The sequence below is a fragment of the Diabrotica virgifera genome, chromosome 6 (assembly GCF_917563875.1).
Source record: "Diabrotica virgifera virgifera chromosome 6, PGI_DIABVI_V3a".
NCBI lineage: Eukaryota > Metazoa > Arthropoda > Insecta > Coleoptera > Chrysomelidae > Diabrotica > Diabrotica virgifera.
The window spans coordinates 8,503,179-8,524,558 of record NC_065448.1 but is presented as its reverse complement, the minus strand read 5'-3'; the positions used below and the strand labels follow the sequence as shown (position 1 = coordinate 8,524,558).

Genomic DNA, 21,380 nt, shown 5'->3' with positions numbered 1-21,380 from the left:
ACAAAGAACTTGAAGAATTACATAACAGCGATTTTTCGCAAAACAAATCATTTTTTGGGTCAATCTAAGCAAAAAATGTTGTTTTAAGTTTTTTCGTAGGATGCATAGTTTTCGAGACGCGGTTGAAATTTCAAAGAATCGAAAAATTACAATTTTTGAACCCGAATAACTTTTGATTAAAAAACAAAATAGCAATTCTTTGTTTTTATTGTTAAACAAAGATATAAACACATAGTACTTGAGTGATGTTTTCAATGCATTTCTCATTTAAAATCGAACGAGTAGGCGAGCCTACAAACAGGCAATTTCTACGTAGCATGCATTGGGCACGGGCACGGGAAATACTATTTGTTTATAGCTTTGTTTGACAATAAAAAAATTAATTTTTAGCAATGCAAATAATCAAAACCGGTATAATTTGACTTGAACTTTCATATGCGGTAAACAGAATTGCTATTTTATTTTTTAGTCAAAAGTTATTCGGGTTCAAAAATTGCAATTTTTCGATTTTTTGAAAGTTCAACCGCATTTACCTCGAAAACTATGCATCTTGCGAAAAAACTTGTAAGAACATTTTTTGCTTAGAATGACCCAAAAAATACAAAAAAATGTTTTGTTTTGCGAAAAATCTCTATGTAATTCCTCAAGTTCTTTGTTTATAACAATCTTATCGACATCCGGATCAACTGTTACCCAAAAAATTCGTGTTCTACACGTCAAAATACATAAAAAGAACTTGGGTAAGTCCATCTGAATAAAGGAGGCCGTTGTGCCCCCCCCCTGGCGACAGGAATAATTTCCGGTTAAGAAGTTATGACCAGAAGTTTGTCAAAAATGACTCAAAATGAGTGAAATCGTATATCAATCGACGTAAACTTACTTCCGCTCAACTTGGATGAAAAGCTAAGACTTACGAAGTCAAATTGCTTGTTCAGTTATAAAAATTTATGTATAATTGTTATGTAGTATATCAATGAAGCATTTTTTTAAGTGATTTGTGTAGATCTTTTGTTTCTCCATTTTTACCTTTCTCTGGAGTATAGGTAAACCCTAATATAACACTAATATGGCCTCTATCAAATATTTGTCTCGTTGTTCCTATATTGTGATTTGTTAGTTTAACTTCAATATCTTGTTCCTTTGACCATAATCTTCTACGCAGTCTGATTTTATTTAGTGTGCTTTTTAGTTTGAATTTGAGTAATTATTGAAGCTATCACAGTCGAAAATAAATGAAAAACTACACATTAACATATATTAATTATTTTTAATGGCGATGATAAACATTCATTATCAATCAATTACATATAATAAAAATTAGTAATAAGTATTTATGTAAAATATGAGCATTTAAAATAAAGAACACAATAATATCCTTGTTTGTAGAATCTGGATGATTTATTCTAATTTAGCTTCAAGACAATTATCCCCAAACTCTAACGGTTTGGTCCCAACTACAAGAAGCGATTGCTATTCCGTTTTCAGCTACTGAAATTGAGGTTACTCGATTGTCGTGTCCAGATAGAGTACCTAAAAGATAACAAAAGTATAACGAACGTCTGTCGTGTCTTTTCTTCGCGGTTGCAAATGATTTTGTTTTACTGTACCTACATATTTAGACCAACATAGATATAGTGCAGTAACTGAAGGTTTTTTTCTCCGATTTCGTTGAACCTTCATCGATTTTCATGAAATTGGTGTGTAGTTAGAGGATCCCTCAAGGAATAAAGGTGACATGATGCCAACTTGCGCTTTTACCCTGGGGGTGGATGCCACCCCTTCCCGAGGGTGAAAATTATTTTATTAAAAATAATACCACTAATCGATAGAGGGACAAATTATAAGCGAAATTTGTTATATAAAGTTATTAATTTAAATCAATACTTTTTGAGTTATTAAAGATCAAAGATTTTATTTTTTCGTAAAAAAATGCATGTTTTAAAGCTGTTTTTCACGTATAACTCAAACACTATATTCTTTTACAAAAAAGTTATTATTATGAAAATTGAAGATAATAAAAACTTTAATACACTCCTCACTTGAAGAACTAAACTAATGTTAATTCAAAGTGAGTTATGGGTAATCGAATGTATATTTTTTTCGACGAGTACTCAAATCCAAGTATTCAATCTTAAATAACGGGAAAACTATGCATTTTATAAAATATGCCTGCTAAACACTCGTCAAAGTACTTCGGAATACCTATCAAATGAGCTCCAGAAGAAGTTAATAGCATTAAAATTACGCAAGTTATGATGAAAATAAGAGAACCCTTTCGAATTTTTTAGGAAAAAGTGAAAAATAAAACATACGCCATTTCCACAAAAATTAAAATTAATAGCAATCCTTACTATAATTTTTTTATATTAGCATAAGTAATGATTTCAACAATTTTGAACGGTTTAGAATGCATATTTTTGAAAAAAAGGTATAATTTAAAAAAATCAAAATTTTTAAAATTATCGTAATTTTCATTTTCTTTTGATAATAACTCCAAAAATACTCAATATACGTTAAAAATGATATATAACCAGATTTTAGTTTTTATTTATTGAATATTTTACCAGTTTTACTATTTCTGTTGGGTAAAAAATAACCGAGATAGAAACGTTTAAAGCTTAGATTTTGCTACGAGAACCATGTGACCGGGACCATATTAAATATTTAACCTTTTATTTTAAAAAAATAAAGGGTTTTAAAGATTAAATTCAACGCAATTTAATAGCCCTTGGAATTAACTTTCAAATGGTTTTGAGGTGAACCTGATATCGTAAAAATTAACGGAGTTATTTAAAAAAACACAATAACATTTTTTGGAAAATTTTTTAAAAGATAGGTAAACTTTGAAAAATTTTTGGGGCATAAATTTTAATGGAATCAACTTGTTCGGGGGCTCAGTTGATAGATATTTCTAAGTACTTTAACATATGTTTAATAAATTTATGTTATAAATTGCATCATTTTCCCGTTATTTAAGCTTGAATACTAAGATTTGGGTACTCGCCGAAAAAAAAAATACATTCAATTACCTATAACTCACTTTCAGTTGTTAACACTTAAAGGTTTTTCTAGTAAGGAGTTTATTTAATTTTTTATTAGCTTCAATTTTGATAATAATAACTTTTTTGTTAAAACTTATAGTTTTTGAGTTATTTATCAAAAATCGATTAAAAACATGCATTTTTCTCACAAAAAATTAAAATCTTTGATCTTTAATAACTCAAAAAGTTTTAATTTATTTTAATAACTTTATATAAAAAATGTTGTTTAGAATTTGTCTCTCTATCGAAGTATGGGTTTATTTTTAATAAAATAATTTTCACCCCCGAGAAGGGGTGGCATCCACCCCCATGTAAAAGCGCAAGTTGGCACCATGTCACCTTTGATACTTACTTGAGACATTCTCTAACCTCTCACCAATTTTCAATTTTCACCAGGTTCAACGAAATCGGAGGTAATAGCTCATATCCACCTTCAGTGACTGCATTAATATGTAATATTCCGGTTACTATCAAAAGTTTTAAAGAGTGGCAATAGCACGGAATGTAATAATTCTCGAGGATTTCTTTATTACAAAGTTATAGCTTCTCTAATAAAAAAAGTGGATAGAACGACACGAAGAGACAGGATAGGACAAAATGTACGGTCAATACCTTCAATTTCGAAAGAGTACAACGTTTTAAGTATCTGGGGGCCGTAATCACAGCTGACAACGATGTCACTGAAGAAATAAAAGACAGAATCCAATCGGTAAATCGCTGTCTATTCGCACTGGATAAGCTTATAAAATCAAAAAATCTTACAAGAAGTTCCAAGATCAAAATCTATAAATATATCGTCAGACCTACACTAACATATGGATGCGCAACGTGGAGCATGACTAAAGCAAACGAAGAAGAGCTCAGACGTTTTGAACGAAAAATACTTAGAAAAATTTTCGGACTTCAGCACGATATTAACACAAACCAGTATAGGATCAGAACCAATATCGAATTAAAAGCACTCTACAATGACACCGTTATTGTCCAAGAAATTAAATCACAGCGACTAAGATGGGCAGGCCACGTGCACAGACTTCATAACGAGAGACTTGTAAGACGGGTATGGGAGGATATTCCTACAGGCAAAAGACAACTCGGACGTCCCAGAATGCGATAAAGAGATAGCATCCAAGCAGATGTCCGGTAAATGAACATTCCATTTGACCCTAGGTTGACGGAAGACCGAACAAATTGGAAAAAAATTGTACAGCCAGCCAGGACTCACCCAGGGTTGTAGCACCACGTGATGATGATCAGTGGCGTACTGAGCATGGTTTCGCGGGCCCGGCCCGCAGGGACCCTCTCTGATATGCTTTTTGTTTCTTTTTTTATAATTTGATGGGGACATTTTGAACTACACAAGTACACACATAGGAAATGTAACTGCTTATTAAACTTTTATTTTTGTGTAGGTACTTATAAATAAAAACGAAGAATACCTATTCATAAAAAAATTTTTTTATGAATTGATGAAAAAACACAAGAAACGCTTTTGTAAGGATAGAGATTGTAGGGATCTTCCTAGTTTTTATTATGACTGGAGATTTAGATGTAGACATGTAGAAAATGTTTCGAGTTTCATTGTTTATAAAAACGGTTGGCGTAAAGTGATCAGTCATGACAATATGAAAAACGATAGGGTTAATATTAACTTAATGTTTTAATAGTCCATTGTTTTTTAAGTGTTTCTGAAATCAAAAGTAGGTAAGTTATGATCAAAATAATGTTGGTATCTTTTTTTTTGGTTAGTAAAAAAATCGTGAAAATCACCCTCTAATTAGCATCTGAAATAAAATTAATCGTTACCGCTTTACAAATTACTTTACTTATGTATTGTTTATATAAATATGTCAGATTTGTTGGTTCAAAGTGCATATTTTTGAAAAGGCTTTAGTTAAATTAGCTTAAACGAGTCACTAATCACGAGTGTATGCAAATTTTTAGTAGCCATATCTTATACATATAACCAACTTTTGTCTTAAGGAAAACAAAAAGTCCAAAATATGAACAATGGCAAAATTTATTTTTTTACTAGTTGATATTTTTGGTATCACCAATAATTTTTAAGTTATTTTGAAAAAACAAAATTTTTTTTCAAAATAAATTTTTTTTAATTTTAAATCATTTTTTTTTAATGAGCACTTTGAACCGATAAAACTTACAGATCATCTAAAAAATGCATAAGTCAAGTAACTTGTGGAGCGGTAACAATTTCATTTGGGATACTAATCAGGAGGTGATTTTAACGATTTTTTAACCAAAAAAGTGACCAACTTTATTTTGTATGCTACATAATACTTAATACGGATGGTAGAAGCTAAAAAAACAAAAATAAAGCTTTTTTAAGATCTTTAAAAGAGTTGTGATGAGTTTTTCCCGAAAAGTGCTTCATTTTTTGGTAATTTCACGTTGAAATATTCGATTTGGAATTTGACGAATAACAATATAATATGATTCAGCTCCTACTGGATCTACAGACTTTAAATATTACACCATTTTTTTCACTTTTTTATAAGCTATACTTTTAGTAAGAGTATTTTTTTCGATAATAAACTTACTTTTTGAGTTATATGCGAAAAACCGTCTCAAAGCGTGTTTTTTGTTTGTTGAAAATGAACATATTCACTCACAAATAACTCAAAAAGTATTGACTTAGTGAAAAAAATCTATAGAACCAAAGTTTCTTAGAATTAGTCAGTTAATCTAATTCCGAACTTATCTTGAATGTATGTTTTTCACCCCTAAGAAGGGATGAAACTCACCCCCAGTACAGAGCAAAAGTACACATCGGCACAATATCACTTTTTTGTTTGAAATGTTTGCTATGTGTATGACCATCTCAATCCGAGCGGTTCTTTAAAATTTACAGAAAAATCCGTGAGTAAATGGACTATAAAAATATTATCTTCAGCTTTTATAAATATATGATATATTTTATGATATATTATGATGATTTATATTTAATATTTTATTAAAAACTTTTGATATACCGTGTGTGTTTATTGGGTGGGCGGGCCCGCATACCAACTGGAACCAGGGCCCGCTGATCTATCAGTACGCCACTGATGATGATGATGAAAGTTGCACAAGTCGTAGGAAGAAAAGAAGAGGAAGAAAAAGAAAGAACGAAAACGACGAATTGGGTCTCTAACATCTGCTGAAGTGGTTCAGAGTTTTGAGGAGGCCAATGCTAAGTTTATAAGTTTAGGCATTAGTACCATTGGAGAGAAAAGAGAGAGAGATTTTTTAATATTAAAAAATGATCACCATTGTGTTGATTCTTCAGCGTGTCCCACATATGTATGTTGTTGTCGTCAGATCCACACAAGAGTATTCGTCCACTAAGCGACAATCCACAGGACGTGAATCCACTATTATTAGAAGGTGGTTGATACTGTGCTATTTGCTGATCACTTCTGATATCGAACATTCTTGCCGATTTATCTTCAGAACCTGTCGCGAAGCAATAGCCGCTAGGGTGGTACTGAAACATATAAATGTTTTGTATTATCAAATATATTATTATTCATTCTAGTTGGACAATTAAGGAATGTACTCGTGCATATTCGAAATTATTAAAATAATTACAGTTTTTCTGGACTGTATTATAGGTGTGGTTCAAATGAATTTAGAGACGTAATTAAATGCTATACAGACAATCAAGTTCACAAAAAAGGCTTACACATATGGTACATAAATTGTTATTTCACTCGCAGTATCGATGATAGTCACAAATGCAGGTTTCACAGGCGGATAAAACCGGGATGGTCTGCTTATAACGGGTACAGATGTACACATCACTGTTTGCGATTTAAACAGTTGCACAAGAAAAAAACGTTGTTCCTGTACGCGGGGCTTTACAGGAATCGACAACGATCCCCAGCTACTCGTGGGAATAAATATGAATACTCACCAACATGCAAGGCAAGCACGGTGTTTAAATGCCACAAACCCGACCAGTGTAAACCAACCCCATTCAAAGTGCGTCAAAAATATAAACCTCAACATCGCCACATATAATGCTCGGTCGCTCTCTACCGAAGAAAGGTTCGAAGAAATGGAGGAAGAACTTTCAAAAGTGAATTGGGATATTGTGGGTATCAGCGAAGTTAGAAAAAAGCAGAGAATCTTATCTCACTCCCATCAGGCCATCTGTGGTACTACAAAGGAGAAGAGGAATCGACAATCGGAGGTGTCGGCTTCTTTATTCACAAAAGAATTGCGAACAGAATTGTGTCAATAAACCAGATATTAACAAGGGTGGTCTACTTAAACATCAAAATGAGCACCAGATATATCCTAAAGTTCATTCAAGTGTACGCACCTACTACAGGCCATTCAGACGAAGAAGTTCAAATATTCTACGATCAAATATCCTGTGCAATCAAGGAAAATCCTGGCCACTTCTTAATAATAGGCGGTGATTTCAACGCCAAAATAGGTACCAAGGAAGACCCTTCTGAAATAATATTGGGAAATTTTGGAAGCGAAGGCAGAAATGATAGAGGCAAACAACTGTTAACTTTTTTTTTGGAAAACAATTTCTATCAAATGAATAGCTTCTTTAAAAAGAAAAAACACAGAAGATGGACCTGGGAAAGTCCTGATGAAAAAACAAGGAACGAAATCGACTATTCCTTAACAAACAAGAAAGAATTATTTAAAGACGTAAATGTGAAACTAGTTCAGTACAAGCAGTGATCACAGGTTAGTAAGAGCTAAATTAACGATATCGATCGAAAAGGAAAGACTCAAAATGATAAATAAGAAACACCCAAAGAAATGGGCAAAACCAACTAATATGCAGGAGTTCGAAAAATATATTAATGATACATTGAAAGATACAACAACAACAGACATTAATATATTGAGAACAATAAGAAATGACATAAGAAACTACAATGTAGAAAAAACAAAACAAGCAATAGAGCAAAATAAGAACATGAAAGTTTTGAAGAAAAGCGTACAAAAAGGAAAAATAGAAATCAACAAACTTAGAAACAGAACTGGAAAAGAAACTACAAACAGAGATGAAATATTAACAATAGTCGAAGAGTTCTACACAGAGTTATATAAATCGAGAAAAAAAAGATGACAATACGCAACCTCCAATTACAGTAAAAACTGGGGTAGATATTAAATCAAGGATCAGATTTAATGCCCGATATAACAAAAACAGAAATCAAAGAGGTTCTGAAGAAAATGAAAAATAATCGAACCCCAGGCGAAGATGGAATAGTATCAGAACCACTAAAAATTGGAGGAAATATACTACTTGAAAAAATAAACTACTTTTTAATATCTGCCTTCACAACGCCAATATTCCAACAGACTGGAACAGCGCTACTATGATTCTATTACACAAAGCAGGAGACAAAGCTAATTTAGAGAATTACAGACCGATTAGCCTCCTCAGCCATTTATATAAGATATTTACGCGAATAATAGTTAAGAGAATGGAAAGAAAGTTAGAGACTTATCAACCAAGAGAACAGGCAGGATTCCGAAAAAGTTACGGAACAAATGACCATCTATAAAGTATAAAAACCCTAATAGAGAAAGTAGTGGAATACAATAAACCTCTAGTTCTAGTTTTTATCGATTTTCATAAAGCCTTTGACACAGTTGAGTTTAGCAAAATATTACAGGCGCTTAAAGAATGCAGGCTAGATTATAGATATACAAAATTATTACACAAAATATACTTACAGGCAACAACCACTGTTAAATTACATACTAACAGTAATCGCATAAAAATAGAACGGGGGGTTAGACAAGGAGACCCAATGTCACCTAAACTTTTTAATACGGTCTTAAAACATGCTTTCACGAGTTTGGATTGGATGACAAAGGGAATAAAAATAGATGAAGAATACCTAAACAACTTACGTTTCGCCGATGATATAGTCATAATAGCTGAGGATCTAGATATGGCAAGAGAGATGGTATAGGAACTCGTTGTGGCTACAGAAAATGTAGGTTTAAATATAAACATCTCGAAAACAAAAATAATGACAAATTTGGTACCCAACCAGAACATCAGTATTGGTGGGAAGGAAATAGAACTCGTAGATAGATATAAATACCTGGGACATGCAATTACGATTGGCAGGGATAACCAGATTCATGAACTGAAGAGAATAGGTCATGTGAAGAGAAACTTTTAAAAGTGAGTTGCCTACATGCCTAAAGAGAAAGGTATTTGATCAGTGCGTCCTCCCAGTATTGACGTACGGATCAGAAACACTTACCTTAACTAAAGAAGAATGGAGCGGTTAATGTTAGGAATAACTCTGCGAGACCAAATCAGAAACGAAGAAATCAGAAGAAGAACAAAGGTGGCTGACGTCATCGAGAGGATAGCCAGGTTGAAGTGGAGATGGGCAGGACATATAGCCAGAATGACAGATGAGCGATGGACGAAGAGGTTATTTTAATGGAGGCCAAGAGAAGACAATAGAAGCGTCGGTCGACCGCTTTCAAGATGGACTGACGACTTAAGAAAGGTAAATAAAAACTGGATGAGAGCGGTGCAGGATAGTTGGGGTTGGAAATGAGGGGAGGAGGCCTATGTTCAGCAGTGGACTTTTGAGGCTGGATGGTGATATGATGATGACAAGAAAAAAAGCTTGTTTATTACGAGAAACGGAATCAGGGTGACGCGCTGTATTTTAGCACGTGGTACTATACGGGAAGCAGTATCCCAGAGAGATTTCTAAACACATGTATTGCCTGTGGGGGTCAACACAAAAGAGAGGGAGTCGAGGTACTTTTCACCACGCGGCAACTAGTGGTTATCACTAACAGAGGATAGGACAAAGAGTCTGTTCTATCGAAGATCGAAAGCAGAGAGTGTCTTTCATTTGCAGTTCAAAAAGGTCTGTATTTCTAAAAAGTGGGGCAAAGTCAGTAGTGGGAATTATTAATAAGGATTGGATTAAGTGATAATGTAGGATTTGATATAGTGAAAAATATATTATTTTTTGCATGTGAAAAATTGAACACTAATAGTAAATTCTGGGCAAATTATACTTACACACACGGAATTGACATCGGCCTGATGTCCAAAAAATGTCTGTTTAGGTTTCTCCTCCCTTATATCCCACAACCTGCAGGTCTTATCCACGCTTCCTGTAACGAAAGTATTGCCGTCTGGAGCTAGACTAATAGATACCACGTCGCCATTGTGGGCAACGAAATCCGAGGTTTTTCTACCGGTCTCCAAATCCCATTTGCATCTACGAAAAGTACATTTTATAAAAATGTTGTATATGGTGATGTTGATCCGAAAAAAAAAACAGAATGTACCTCAACTTTGCACAATTAGGGGGGGTATAGTTTTTTTTAATTATTTTTTTCGATTTTTTTTTATTGGCTTATTTGATTGTAAATATTTTCAAGAGCATACCATTAAAATTTCAAGTTAATCCGAGCAAAATTGACGGAGATATGGATATATACAAAATTTTTTTAGTATTATATTGACAAAGCTACATTTTTTTAAACGAGTTTTCTGAAAAACATGTTTTTTGGGGCGGTGTACATCATAACTCAAAAAGTAATGCAACGATCTTTCTAAAATTTTGCACACTTCTTTTTTAGATATTTTACTAGGTAGTGACGTCGAGTTTTTGCTTATTTTAATATTTTTTTGTTTATATTACCATTTTTCTCTTTACCGAACACACTTTTTTTTTTGTATTTTTACCTCAAAAAACTCTTAAACTGAAATAATCTTTTTGGTTTATATGTGTCAAATGATTCTGTCCGAAGATATGGTGTACACCGCAAATCATCTTCTTTTTTGGATCATCTACTTAAAAATGACGCCACTGCTTCATTTTTTAATATTTTTCAATAAAAATTTAACTGAATAATGTTTAAGTGTTGCTCTTTAAGATATCCTTTTACCTATTTAATTTAACCCTACCACTTTCAAGTGAAAACATTTTAATACCCCCCCCCCCCCACTGGGCACATTTTAGAAGTGGTCAATAAATTTAAGTATCTGGAGTGTTGGATCAATAGAAGCCTAAATCCTGATCCAGAAATAAGATCAAGAATAGAACAAGCCACAAAATCTTTCGAAAAAATCAAAAGACTTATATGTGATCCTCGAATAAAACTTGAAATTCGACTACGTTTAACAAAATGCTACGTCTGGTCGACTCTTCTCTATGCAGTTGAAACGTGGACCCTTAGAACATCAACCGTAAATAAATTGGAGGCCTTTGAAATGTGGATCAATCGGAGAATCCTCAAAATTTCATGGGTATCGCATACCTCAAACGAAGAAGTGTCGCATAGAATAGTCAAAGAACGATAGTACAGTCATTGAAGCTTTCTAGCTCAGAAATTTTTTACTATGAACCGACTTACATGAAATTTTGGAATTAGGCTTATCCTACCCTTAACTTCAAAAGTGATATTGACCCGAACTCCGTTTTCACCCTGGGGGTGGTTGCCACCCCTTTTCGGTGGTAGAAATTTTTTTCTTCAAAATAACCTCAGATATCGATAGAAGACCTAATTTTAAGCAAAAAATGTTGTATAAAGTTTTTTCAAAAACCCAATACTTTTCAAGTTATTGGCAATTGAAAACTCGGAATTTTTTCACGATTTTCAACAGTTTTTTTGCAAATATCTTCAAAATATGCATTTTAACGATATTATAATGAACAAAATTGTAGCAGGTAAAAAAATGAACAAATTGGTTTTTTAACCTTCGGATGACCAAGCGGGGGAAATTGTGACCCCAGCGTATGTTTTTCTTTAATAAATTCAAAAGTATTTTTAATTTTTTCCTCATTATTTTTTTATTTGACTTTAATATCATTCTCGATATCCTCATATTTTGAAATAAAAAAAATTCCCTATATTTTACGAATAAAAAATATATTCTGAAGTTGATGTTTAGTAAAATACCGTCCATTATGTGTAATTCCAAGTAGTTTTACGCTAATGACGTCGACTTTGCAAAGTAACAAGACACTTACTCAACATACACACTACACATGACAATAATACTCATGTTGTGACTGGCTGAATGACAAAGTTCATGCAAAAAAAAATTAAAAAAAAATAAAAAAAAAATAAAAAAAAAAATTCATTTTTTTGTTAATTGTCATTTTTGACATTTTTGACCTGGGGTCATTTTCCCCCCTCTTGGTCATCCGTGTAACAAAAAAAGGTTGGTCATCGGAAGGTTAAAGAGTGTTCTAAGTGCAATATTAAGCGAGATATTGAAGATCAAAGCCATTTTAATTTTGTGTGATACATGACTGGCCTTTTGGCTATGCCAGTGCCATTACCTTAGTAAAAAAAAATTTGTGTGAAATTTAATCGATGTATTCTAGCGGAGAGCGAATAAATTTAATGCATGCTAATGAGTCAGGATTTTATAGTGCTTAAAATAAGATTTAAAATGAGCACTGTTAAAAGTCTTTTGTACGTAAAATGAGTGAGCTGTAATGAAAAAAAAGAGGAACATCTAATGGTTTTTTTTATATCAATGAATTTCATAAGTGCTATTTCCACCAAGATTAAAATTAATCATATTCCGTCTAGAATCAACTTTAATATAAAGAGTTTGATGGATTCTAGGAGTTTCGCTGCTTTTGAACACATATTATTTTGAAAAAATCACGGTTTTAAGAAAAAAAATGTTTCGAATTTAAAAAAAAACACCTTCTTTTCATAATATCTCAAAAATAATGAAAGATACGTAAAAAAGTGTAATAATAAAAAAATAGGTTCTTTTTGACAAAAATTTTGGTGTGTTTGTTTTTCCTCTCACACACAAATTGACGAAGATATTATGATTGATTAAATAGCGCGCGGTAGCGCAACCACAGTCTCTCTCGAGCCCTTTGACCCTTCACCGTTTCAAAATAAAACGTTTTTTACTACATATTATAAAGAAAAAAGTTGTAGCTCTTTTAATTACCTTCAAAATGGTTGTTTATAAGTTGTGATAGCTTCAAAATTGAAGTAGTTATGGCCCAAAAACTAAATCATACATATTCAATGTTTTAATTTAGGGGTAGTTTTAAGGGTTAAAGAACTTGAGCATATGATTTTCCAGCATAGCTTTTTAGAGAACGTGGAACGATATTTAAATCCTTTTCAGTTTATCAAAAGAAATTTTTTATACAATTTTTAATCGAGGGGTTGATTTTAAGGGTTAAAAGGGGTTAGCAATTAAATAATTAAGATAGAGAACGTAAAATATTATTTACTCTATATTTAAGTCTTCTTGTCAAACCAAATTAATTTTTTGTAATTTTTTTCTATTTAGGAGTTGTTTTTAAGGGTTGAAAGGGGGTTAACAATATGAGAATTAAGATAGAGAACGTAAAATATCATTTACTCTATATTTAGATCTTTTGATGTGATACTAAATTAATTTTTTGTAAATTTTTCCGATTTAGGGGTTGTTTGCAAGGGTTGTACGGTTTTCAATGAGATGAAAATGAGTTTAACATGAGGTTATTGTGTTAGAAAACACTTCACATTGTCACTCTTTATTATTAAACACGTTTTCTGGCGATAAAATGGCTCAATGTCAGTTTTTCCATTAAGGGGTTGTTTTCATCCCTTAAAAATAAAAAACGGAGTTCGGGTCAATATCACTTTTGAAGTTAAAGGTGAGATAAGCCTAATTCCAAAATCTCATGTAAATCGGTTCATAGTAAAAGATTTCGGAGGTAAAAACCTATTTTACGCTTCATTGACTGCACTACGAGAACTTTTCAACACAGTGAAAGTTAGAAAAACATTATACACTCCTGGCCAAAAAAATGGGACACCTTAAAAATGGGTTATTTTTGATGTCTCGAATCTCCTAAACCTGTTGTCCGATTTTAGTGATTTTTTTAACATTTTATAGCCTTATTCTCTAAGAATATGGATGTAGTAATAGCATTGATTAATAAATATAGGGGAGAAGATACGAAACTAAACGAGCGTTTATGTACGACACCAGTGGTTTTAGAAATAGATGGCGTTAGCAGCTTTCTAGGTGCGAGATTGAATTTACCTGAGACAACGATGAGACGTATTCAGGTAGCTTTGGTTATCGGAATTTGGGGTCGGCCGACTGGATTATAATAGAACGTATTTATTTATTTTCATTCATTTATATTTGAGTTATCATTCAACTATTCAACGATAATAGTGGCATGATCATGACAATCAGATTGAATATTCCAAATAAAAAAATTATTTAACGAGAAAAATACTCACTGGGTGATTTTATATATTGTACATTTATCTTATTTGCCTCATAATCTCGATAAAAAATTAGGTAGGTATTTTCGTTATTTACAGTCTCTTCTGATGATTGTATATTTTGTTTGGAGATATTGCAACGGTATTTACTTAATATAAAATTGACTAAGTAAACCGCTCGGCCACTTTAAACTCTTCGAAAAAATGGTAAGGACTTAAGTTGTTGCGATTTCCTACAATTTCTTCCAAGTTTTTTCATGCGGTCGATATTTTCCGAGTTAGGGGGAAAATCGTGACTAAGTATACTTATTGAATTATTTATTATTAACTTTACTTCTTAAAGGTGCCTTGTATTTCTGCGTAGGCGTCCACCGTGGATTGTATTGTCAGGTGAGATATTAGATAGTCAGGATTACCTACATTATTCTATTAAGAGTAATTTCATTATTATCATTCGGCGAATATTACGCAGCCATGACATCTTTTCCTAGACCTCTCTTACCCTCTATCTTTCCTTTGATTACCAGTTGCCGTATATCGTTCTCATAAACATACATGTAAGAAATAAAATAGAAATGAAAGTCAATGAATAACAGAACCCATAGAAGCAAACACAGGAATCAAGCAAGGAGATTCACTAAACCCTCCATACTGTTTAAAATAAAGTTGGATGCAATAATAAAACAAGTGAAGAAAAAAAGAGGGTACAAAATGGGCGATAAAGAGATAAAAAAACTCTGTTGCGCTGATGACACCGTGTTGGTAGCAGAGTGCAAAGTCGACCTACAAAGAATACTGCATGAGTTCAACATTAACATAAAAGAAATGAATATGAAAATATCAGCCTGAAAAAACAAAAATCTTAGTAATATCCACAGAATCAATAAGATGCAAATTGGACAATCAAATTATACAACAAGTAATGACTTTCAAATACCTTGGATTAATAATAAATTAATCTATCAGCCGACAACAATATCGAAGAAGAGGTTAAAGACCAAATAATTAAAGCCAGTAGAACGGCCGGATGCCTAAACGACACAATGTGGAAAAACAAACACCTAAGAGTGGAAACAAAGGCCAGAATATGAGTCAGTTATTAGACCAGTTATGACTTACACTGCCGAAACAAGACCAGATACAAGCAAAACACAAAGACATCTGGAGACCAACGAAATGAAGATCTTAAGAAGGATTGCTGGAAAAGGACTACGGGACAGGGTAATAAGTGAGGAAATCAAATGCACATGTGGGATAGACAATATAAATGCCTGGGTAAAGAATAGAAAAGAAGAGTGAAATCAACGCTTAAGCCGGATGTCTGAATCAAGGATAGTAAGAATAGCCAGAAGAAGTATAGGACGCCCAAGGAAAAGATGGAATGACAATTTAGGGACAGAATGAAAGGCACCGTTGAAGAAAAACGGGCAGTACTGCCTATATAAAAGAAAAAGAAGAAGAACAAATTCTTTTGGTAGATTTTCGGTAGTATAATGTGCTTCTTTGGAGTTTTACTGATGATTACTGTTTTCGTTTTAGTGGGAGAAAATTCTAAGCCAGTAGTGTTCGAACAATTCTTAAATTTGTAAATGAGTAGTGGATTAAGTGATTTAGCGATGTGATTGATTGCAATAAGGAAAAGTGCAACACTAAGAGTAGACCATTGAGGAATGTTGTTTAATTGGATTTTTGAGTCTAAAAGAACGTTATTTATTCGAATAAGTTTCGTCTATATAGAAAATTATTAATAAATTTTATATTTCCTTGAATTGAACAACTTAATAGAATTCTTATAATATCTAATCCCCAAATGGTACGCGTTATATAATAAAAGATAGCCATAAGCCAAACATACATGATCACATCCAAATAACCCATGAATGACTCAATATCCACTAGGTTTTCTAATGTAGATGTGGACTTTCTAAAGTCACTTTGTATAGGGCTAGGTAGCTAGCAATAAGTCTAATACTATCTAGTAGCTATCAAGTGGATAAACTGACTAATTCTAAGCAAGTTTTGTTCTAGAGTTTTTTCACTTAAAAAAATGGCGTTTGTATGAAATCTTTATACTCAGTATAAGCAGAGTTGTAGCTAATTAAAAGTAAGTTCTTATTCGTCAAATTCCAAATCGAATGTTTCAACGTGAACTAACAAAAAAAAATAAAGTACATTTCGGGGAAAACTCATCGCAGCTTTTTTAAAGTGTTTAAAAAGCTTTATTTTTGTTTTTAAAAAAGTTTCTAGCATTAAAAGTAAGCAAGTTACGCTGAAAATAAAGTTGGTCCTTTTTTTTAAACCCTAGTTTTAAAAAATCGTGAAAATCACCCTCTGAAGGGGAATTTGCGTAAAATTTTTAATTCGAAAGAGATGCTATAAATCACATCAAAACACAATTTAAAATGTATCAAAGAAAAAAGTCGTTTGTGTTTTTCGTTTGGCGCCTCAAGACGAATAAAATCAAATTATCGTTACCGCTTCACAAGTTACTTTACTTAGGACAAGGCGAAAACGGCGGGTACGTTGGGAAAAATATTCCCATGAGATTTTTTTGTATAATTACATTCGTGAGACATCCCAGAATAAGGTTCAAGAAGTCGCCCACGTGAAAAGTGGGCCAAATTTTTTTTAACAATTTTTTTTAATCAAATTGCAAAAATCTATACTTTTGACCCGGACAATTTTTTTGTAAGTTTTTTGGACCATTCTGGATAAAAAAGGTCTCTAAAAATTTTTCTCTAAAGTTGATCGTTTTCGAGTTATAAGCAATTTAAAATTGAAAAAAATGAAAAAACGATTTTCAAGGGTTACTCGGATTACTCGGTTAAAATTTATTATTATGAAAGTCAGAAAGTGACTAAATCAAAGTTTAATGCCCCCCCTACAAGATCCTGAAGAAATTTTTGTCATTATTTTATTACTAAGCTGTTATTTTTAAGTAATAATATTGAGCGTCATGAACGTGGTTGCCGGCCGTAAATGCTGAGTGCGAGAGAGATGCCACTCCGGCAGTCCAATTGTGCATCTTACTTGCACTCACATTTCCGGCCGCCTACCTCGTGCATGGCGCTCATTATTATTACTTAAAAATAACAGCTTAGTAATAAAATAATGACAAAAATTTCTTCAGGATCTTGTAGGGAGGGCATTAAACTTTGATTTAGTCACTTTCTGACTTTTATAATAATAACTTTTAACCGAGTTATTAAGCCTTGAAAATCGCCATTTTTCGTTTTTTTCAATTTTAAATTGCTTATAACTCGAAAACGATCAACTTTAGAGAAAAATAATAAGATACCTTTTTTATCCAGAATGGTCCAAAAAACCTACAAAAAAAAATGTCCGAGCCAAAAATATTGATTTTTGCAATTTGATTAAAAAAAATTGTTAAAAAAAATTGAACCACTTTTCACGTGGGCGACTTCTTGAGCCTTATTCTGGGATGTCTCACGAATGTGATTATGAAAAAAAATCTCATGGGAATATTTTTCCCAAAGGAACCGCCGTTTTCGCCTTGTCATGATCTGTAAGTTTTATCGTAAATTTAGTTTTACAGTAATTTTTTTTGTTTTGAAAGAAAAATGCCTTTTTTTCAAAATAACTTTATAATTATCAGTGATACGAAATATCCCAAAGTGTAAAGGTCATATTCATAGGTCTGATTAATTTCATCTGGGATGCTAATTAAGAGGTGATATTTAAGATTTTGTTTACAAAAAAAGGGATCAACTTTATTTTGTGCGCAACTTTTACTTCTGATACTAGAAACTGAAAAAAATAAAGCTGTTTTTAAACAATTTAAAAAAATTATGATGAGTTTTCCCCGAAAAGTACTTAATTTTTTGGTTATTTCACTTTGAAATATTCAATTTGGAATTTGACGAATAAGAACCTACTTTTTATTAGCTACAACTCTGCTCTTACTGAGTCTACGACTTCATATGTCATATATAAAACATTTTTTTCATTTTTTTATAAGCTGTATTTTTGCTATGAATATTTTTTTGACGAAATACTTCCTCATTTCCTCATGAAATATACTTTTTTTGAAACATGAATATATTCACCCGCAAATAACTCGAAAAGTATTTACTTGTGAGGTGAAGACTAGTGAAAAAAACTCTATAGTCAATTTATATTTTCAACGTTTTTGCAGAAAAAAAAATTAATACAGGTATTAATACAGATTAATATGATAGCGACTGTGCGTTAAAATTTTGAATACGGACCACGTAGAATAAGTGCTTGTTCTTGGCTAGCTTCAACAAATTTACGCTAGGCGCGCCACTATACAGGCAGATTTTAAAGGGAACAAAATAATGCACACGGTTTCGTATCTTCCCCCTATATTTATCAATCAACGGTAATAGTGTTGCTGAACATCTAAATGTCATTGTATACCGGGTGTAACAATAATACTGTGTTTTTTCCTGAAAGTTCGTAACACCCTGTGGAATATTCTAGCATTTAAAAAATATTGAAGGTAAAACTCAATCGTAGCCTTAGCCTTTCTTAACATTCTGCTTTTTGACTCATTCACAACTAGCCATGTTCTTCATCAATACAGGGTGTTTCTAAATAAGTGTGACAAACTTTAAGGGTTAATTCTGCATGAAAAATAATGAAAGTTTGCTTTATAAACATATGTCCGCAAATGCTTCGTTTCCGAGATACGGGATGTTGAATTTTTTCTTACAAACTGATGATTTATTTATTGCTCTAAAACCGGTTGAGATATGCAAATGAAATTTGGTAGGTTTTAAGAGGTAGTTTTTTCACATTTTTAGACATACAACTATAAATTTTATATTCGCCATTGGCGTGCATACAGGTAATATGATCGGGTAATATGACCCGTATGCACGCCAATGGTGAATATAAAATACATAATTGTACGTCAAAAAATGCGCAATGACTGCCTCGTAAAACCCACCAAATTTAAATTGCATATCTCAACCGGTTTTAAAGCAATAAATAAATCGTCAGTGTGTAAGAAAAAATTGAACACCCGGTATCTCGGAAACGAATCATTTGCAGACATATGTTTATAAATCAAACGGTCATTATGTTTTCATGCAGAATTACCCCTTAAAGTTTGTCGCACTTATTTAGAAACACCCTATATTGATGAAGAACATGGCTACTTGTCAAAGTACCTAACTTTTTCATTATCCAACATAAGTGAATGAGTCAAAAAGCAGAATGTTAAGAGAGGCTAGAGCTACAACTGAGTTTTAATTTCTATATTTTTTAAATGCTAGAATATTCCACAGGGTGTTACGAACTTTCATAAAAAACACAGTATTATTGTTACACCCGGTATACAATGACATTTACCTGTTCAGCAACACTATTACTACATCCATATTCTTAGAGAATAAGGCTATAAGATATTAAAAAAATCACTAAAATCGGACAACAGGTTTAGGAGATTCGAGACATCAAAAATGACCCATTTTTAAGGTGTCCCGGTTTTTTTGGCCAGGAGTGTAGCTAGGCCACGTACTGAGAAACAATAAGTACCAATAATATGCTCAACTAATGTGAAAGGAAATATCGAGGGAAATCGAGGACTAGGAAGGAAAAGACTATCGTGACTAAGAAACATCCGACAATGGACAGGGCTAAATTTTGAACAGCTAATAAGAACAGCCGAAGACAGACAAGAATTTGCAATTGTAGTAGCCAACCTCCACTGAGGAGAAGGCACTTTAAGAAGACGAGGAAGAAGAACCTGTATAAAGAAACTTTAAAAGCCAGAATGGTTGCCTCAGCTTTCCAGTTGTATAACGTACTAAGGAATCATTTCTAGTAGTATTTGGATTATAATTATAATATTACTCTTAGTGGATCTTTATTCTATTATACAGTAGAACCCCGCAAATCTGAACCCCGCAAATCCGAACTTTCGGCAAATCCGAACCAACGGAAAGTGAAAAAAATTTTTAAAAATTCAAAATAAAAATTTAAAAACATGTTTTATATGTGAGAAAATAATTACGTAAGATGCTAGCTACAGTATAAAACACTGCAACACTAATGGGTGAATAAAAGCGTCGAGTAAGACTAAACACAATCAATAAAGGAATGTGCATAATACACATTTCCCATGGTATACTATGAACGAAAACATTGAAAAAGATAAGAAACATGAGAAACATAGTGTAATCAATATCCAGATTAAAAATTAAATGGATCATTTACATGGCCGAGTTCCCATGTCCCGTGACGAAACAAAACTACTGGCGTTAGCGATTTAATATTTCAGTGATCTAAGTATTTTTCAGCTTTAGAATATTGGAGGCATAAACGTGCGGATAAAGTTTCATAAAGGGATCGGTGGCAGTCCAAATCTTTTAAAAATCATCTTCGTTAGCTTCTTAGGCTAACTTTCGGATAATCCGAACTTTTCGGAATCCGAACAGGCTGTCCCCCCAATTAGTTCGGATTTGCGGGGTTCTACTGTACTCACATTTTCATATCACCAGATCCAGTGATGAGAGATTTGTCGCTTAAAAACCTACAAGAACTCAGGAAACCATCGTATCCAGCCAATTCTCTAACCATTTTCGCTACGCCATTTGCATCTCTATTGTTTAAGTCGTAAATGGTGCACATATTATCCATACCACCACAAGCTGCAAGAAGAAGTGTTTATGAACTTATAAGCTAAAGAAAAGCACAAGAAATTAATAAAAAAAATTAGTAAATTCGAGGATTTTATTATTCCCACTGTATTCTCTTCTTTCTTTTTTTCTTTTTTACTTGCATGTTCTTTGAATTCTCTGATCGTTCTTTTGAAGATTTTGATATTCATTCTATCTTGCTGAAAGAGGGTTGTACTAAAGCATTCGATGTTTGTGAAAATAGTTGCAAAAAAATTAGGAACCATTAAAAATAAATAAACCGTCTTTATTGATCATAATATAAGCATTATATTCATAAATACAAACAAGGACAAGCTATTTGTCGTTGGTGTATTCTTTGGTGTTACATCTCATAAGTTCATTTTTATGGAGAACTTGACTTACACCGTTTGACTTCTGAAGCATCCTTACTATTAGACCTACTGTTTCGACAGAACTTCTTATCTCAAAATATTATTTATAT

General features: G+C 32.6%; 1 protein-coding gene across 2 annotated transcripts in view; it reads right to left on the bottom strand.

Annotated features, from left to right (window-relative positions):
* Positions 1–1,247: 1,247 nt before the first annotated feature.
* The window catches only part of LOC114332051 (guanine nucleotide-binding protein subunit beta-2), a 35,241-nt gene continuing 15,108 nt past the window's right edge, over positions 1,248–21,380 (bottom strand). For both annotated transcript variants that reach the window (XM_028281761.2, XM_028281769.2), the window contains 4 exons: positions 20,743–20,908; positions 10,078–10,279; positions 6,309–6,525; positions 1,248–1,530 (listed from right to left, as the gene is read on the bottom strand). In XM_028281761.2, the coding sequence (XP_028137562.1) occupies positions 1,424–1,530; positions 6,309–6,525; positions 10,078–10,279; positions 20,743–20,908 (692 nt within the window). In that variant the 3' untranslated portion in view covers positions 1,248–1,423. The remainder of the gene's footprint in view (positions 1,531–6,308; positions 6,526–10,077; positions 10,280–20,742; positions 20,909–21,380) is intronic.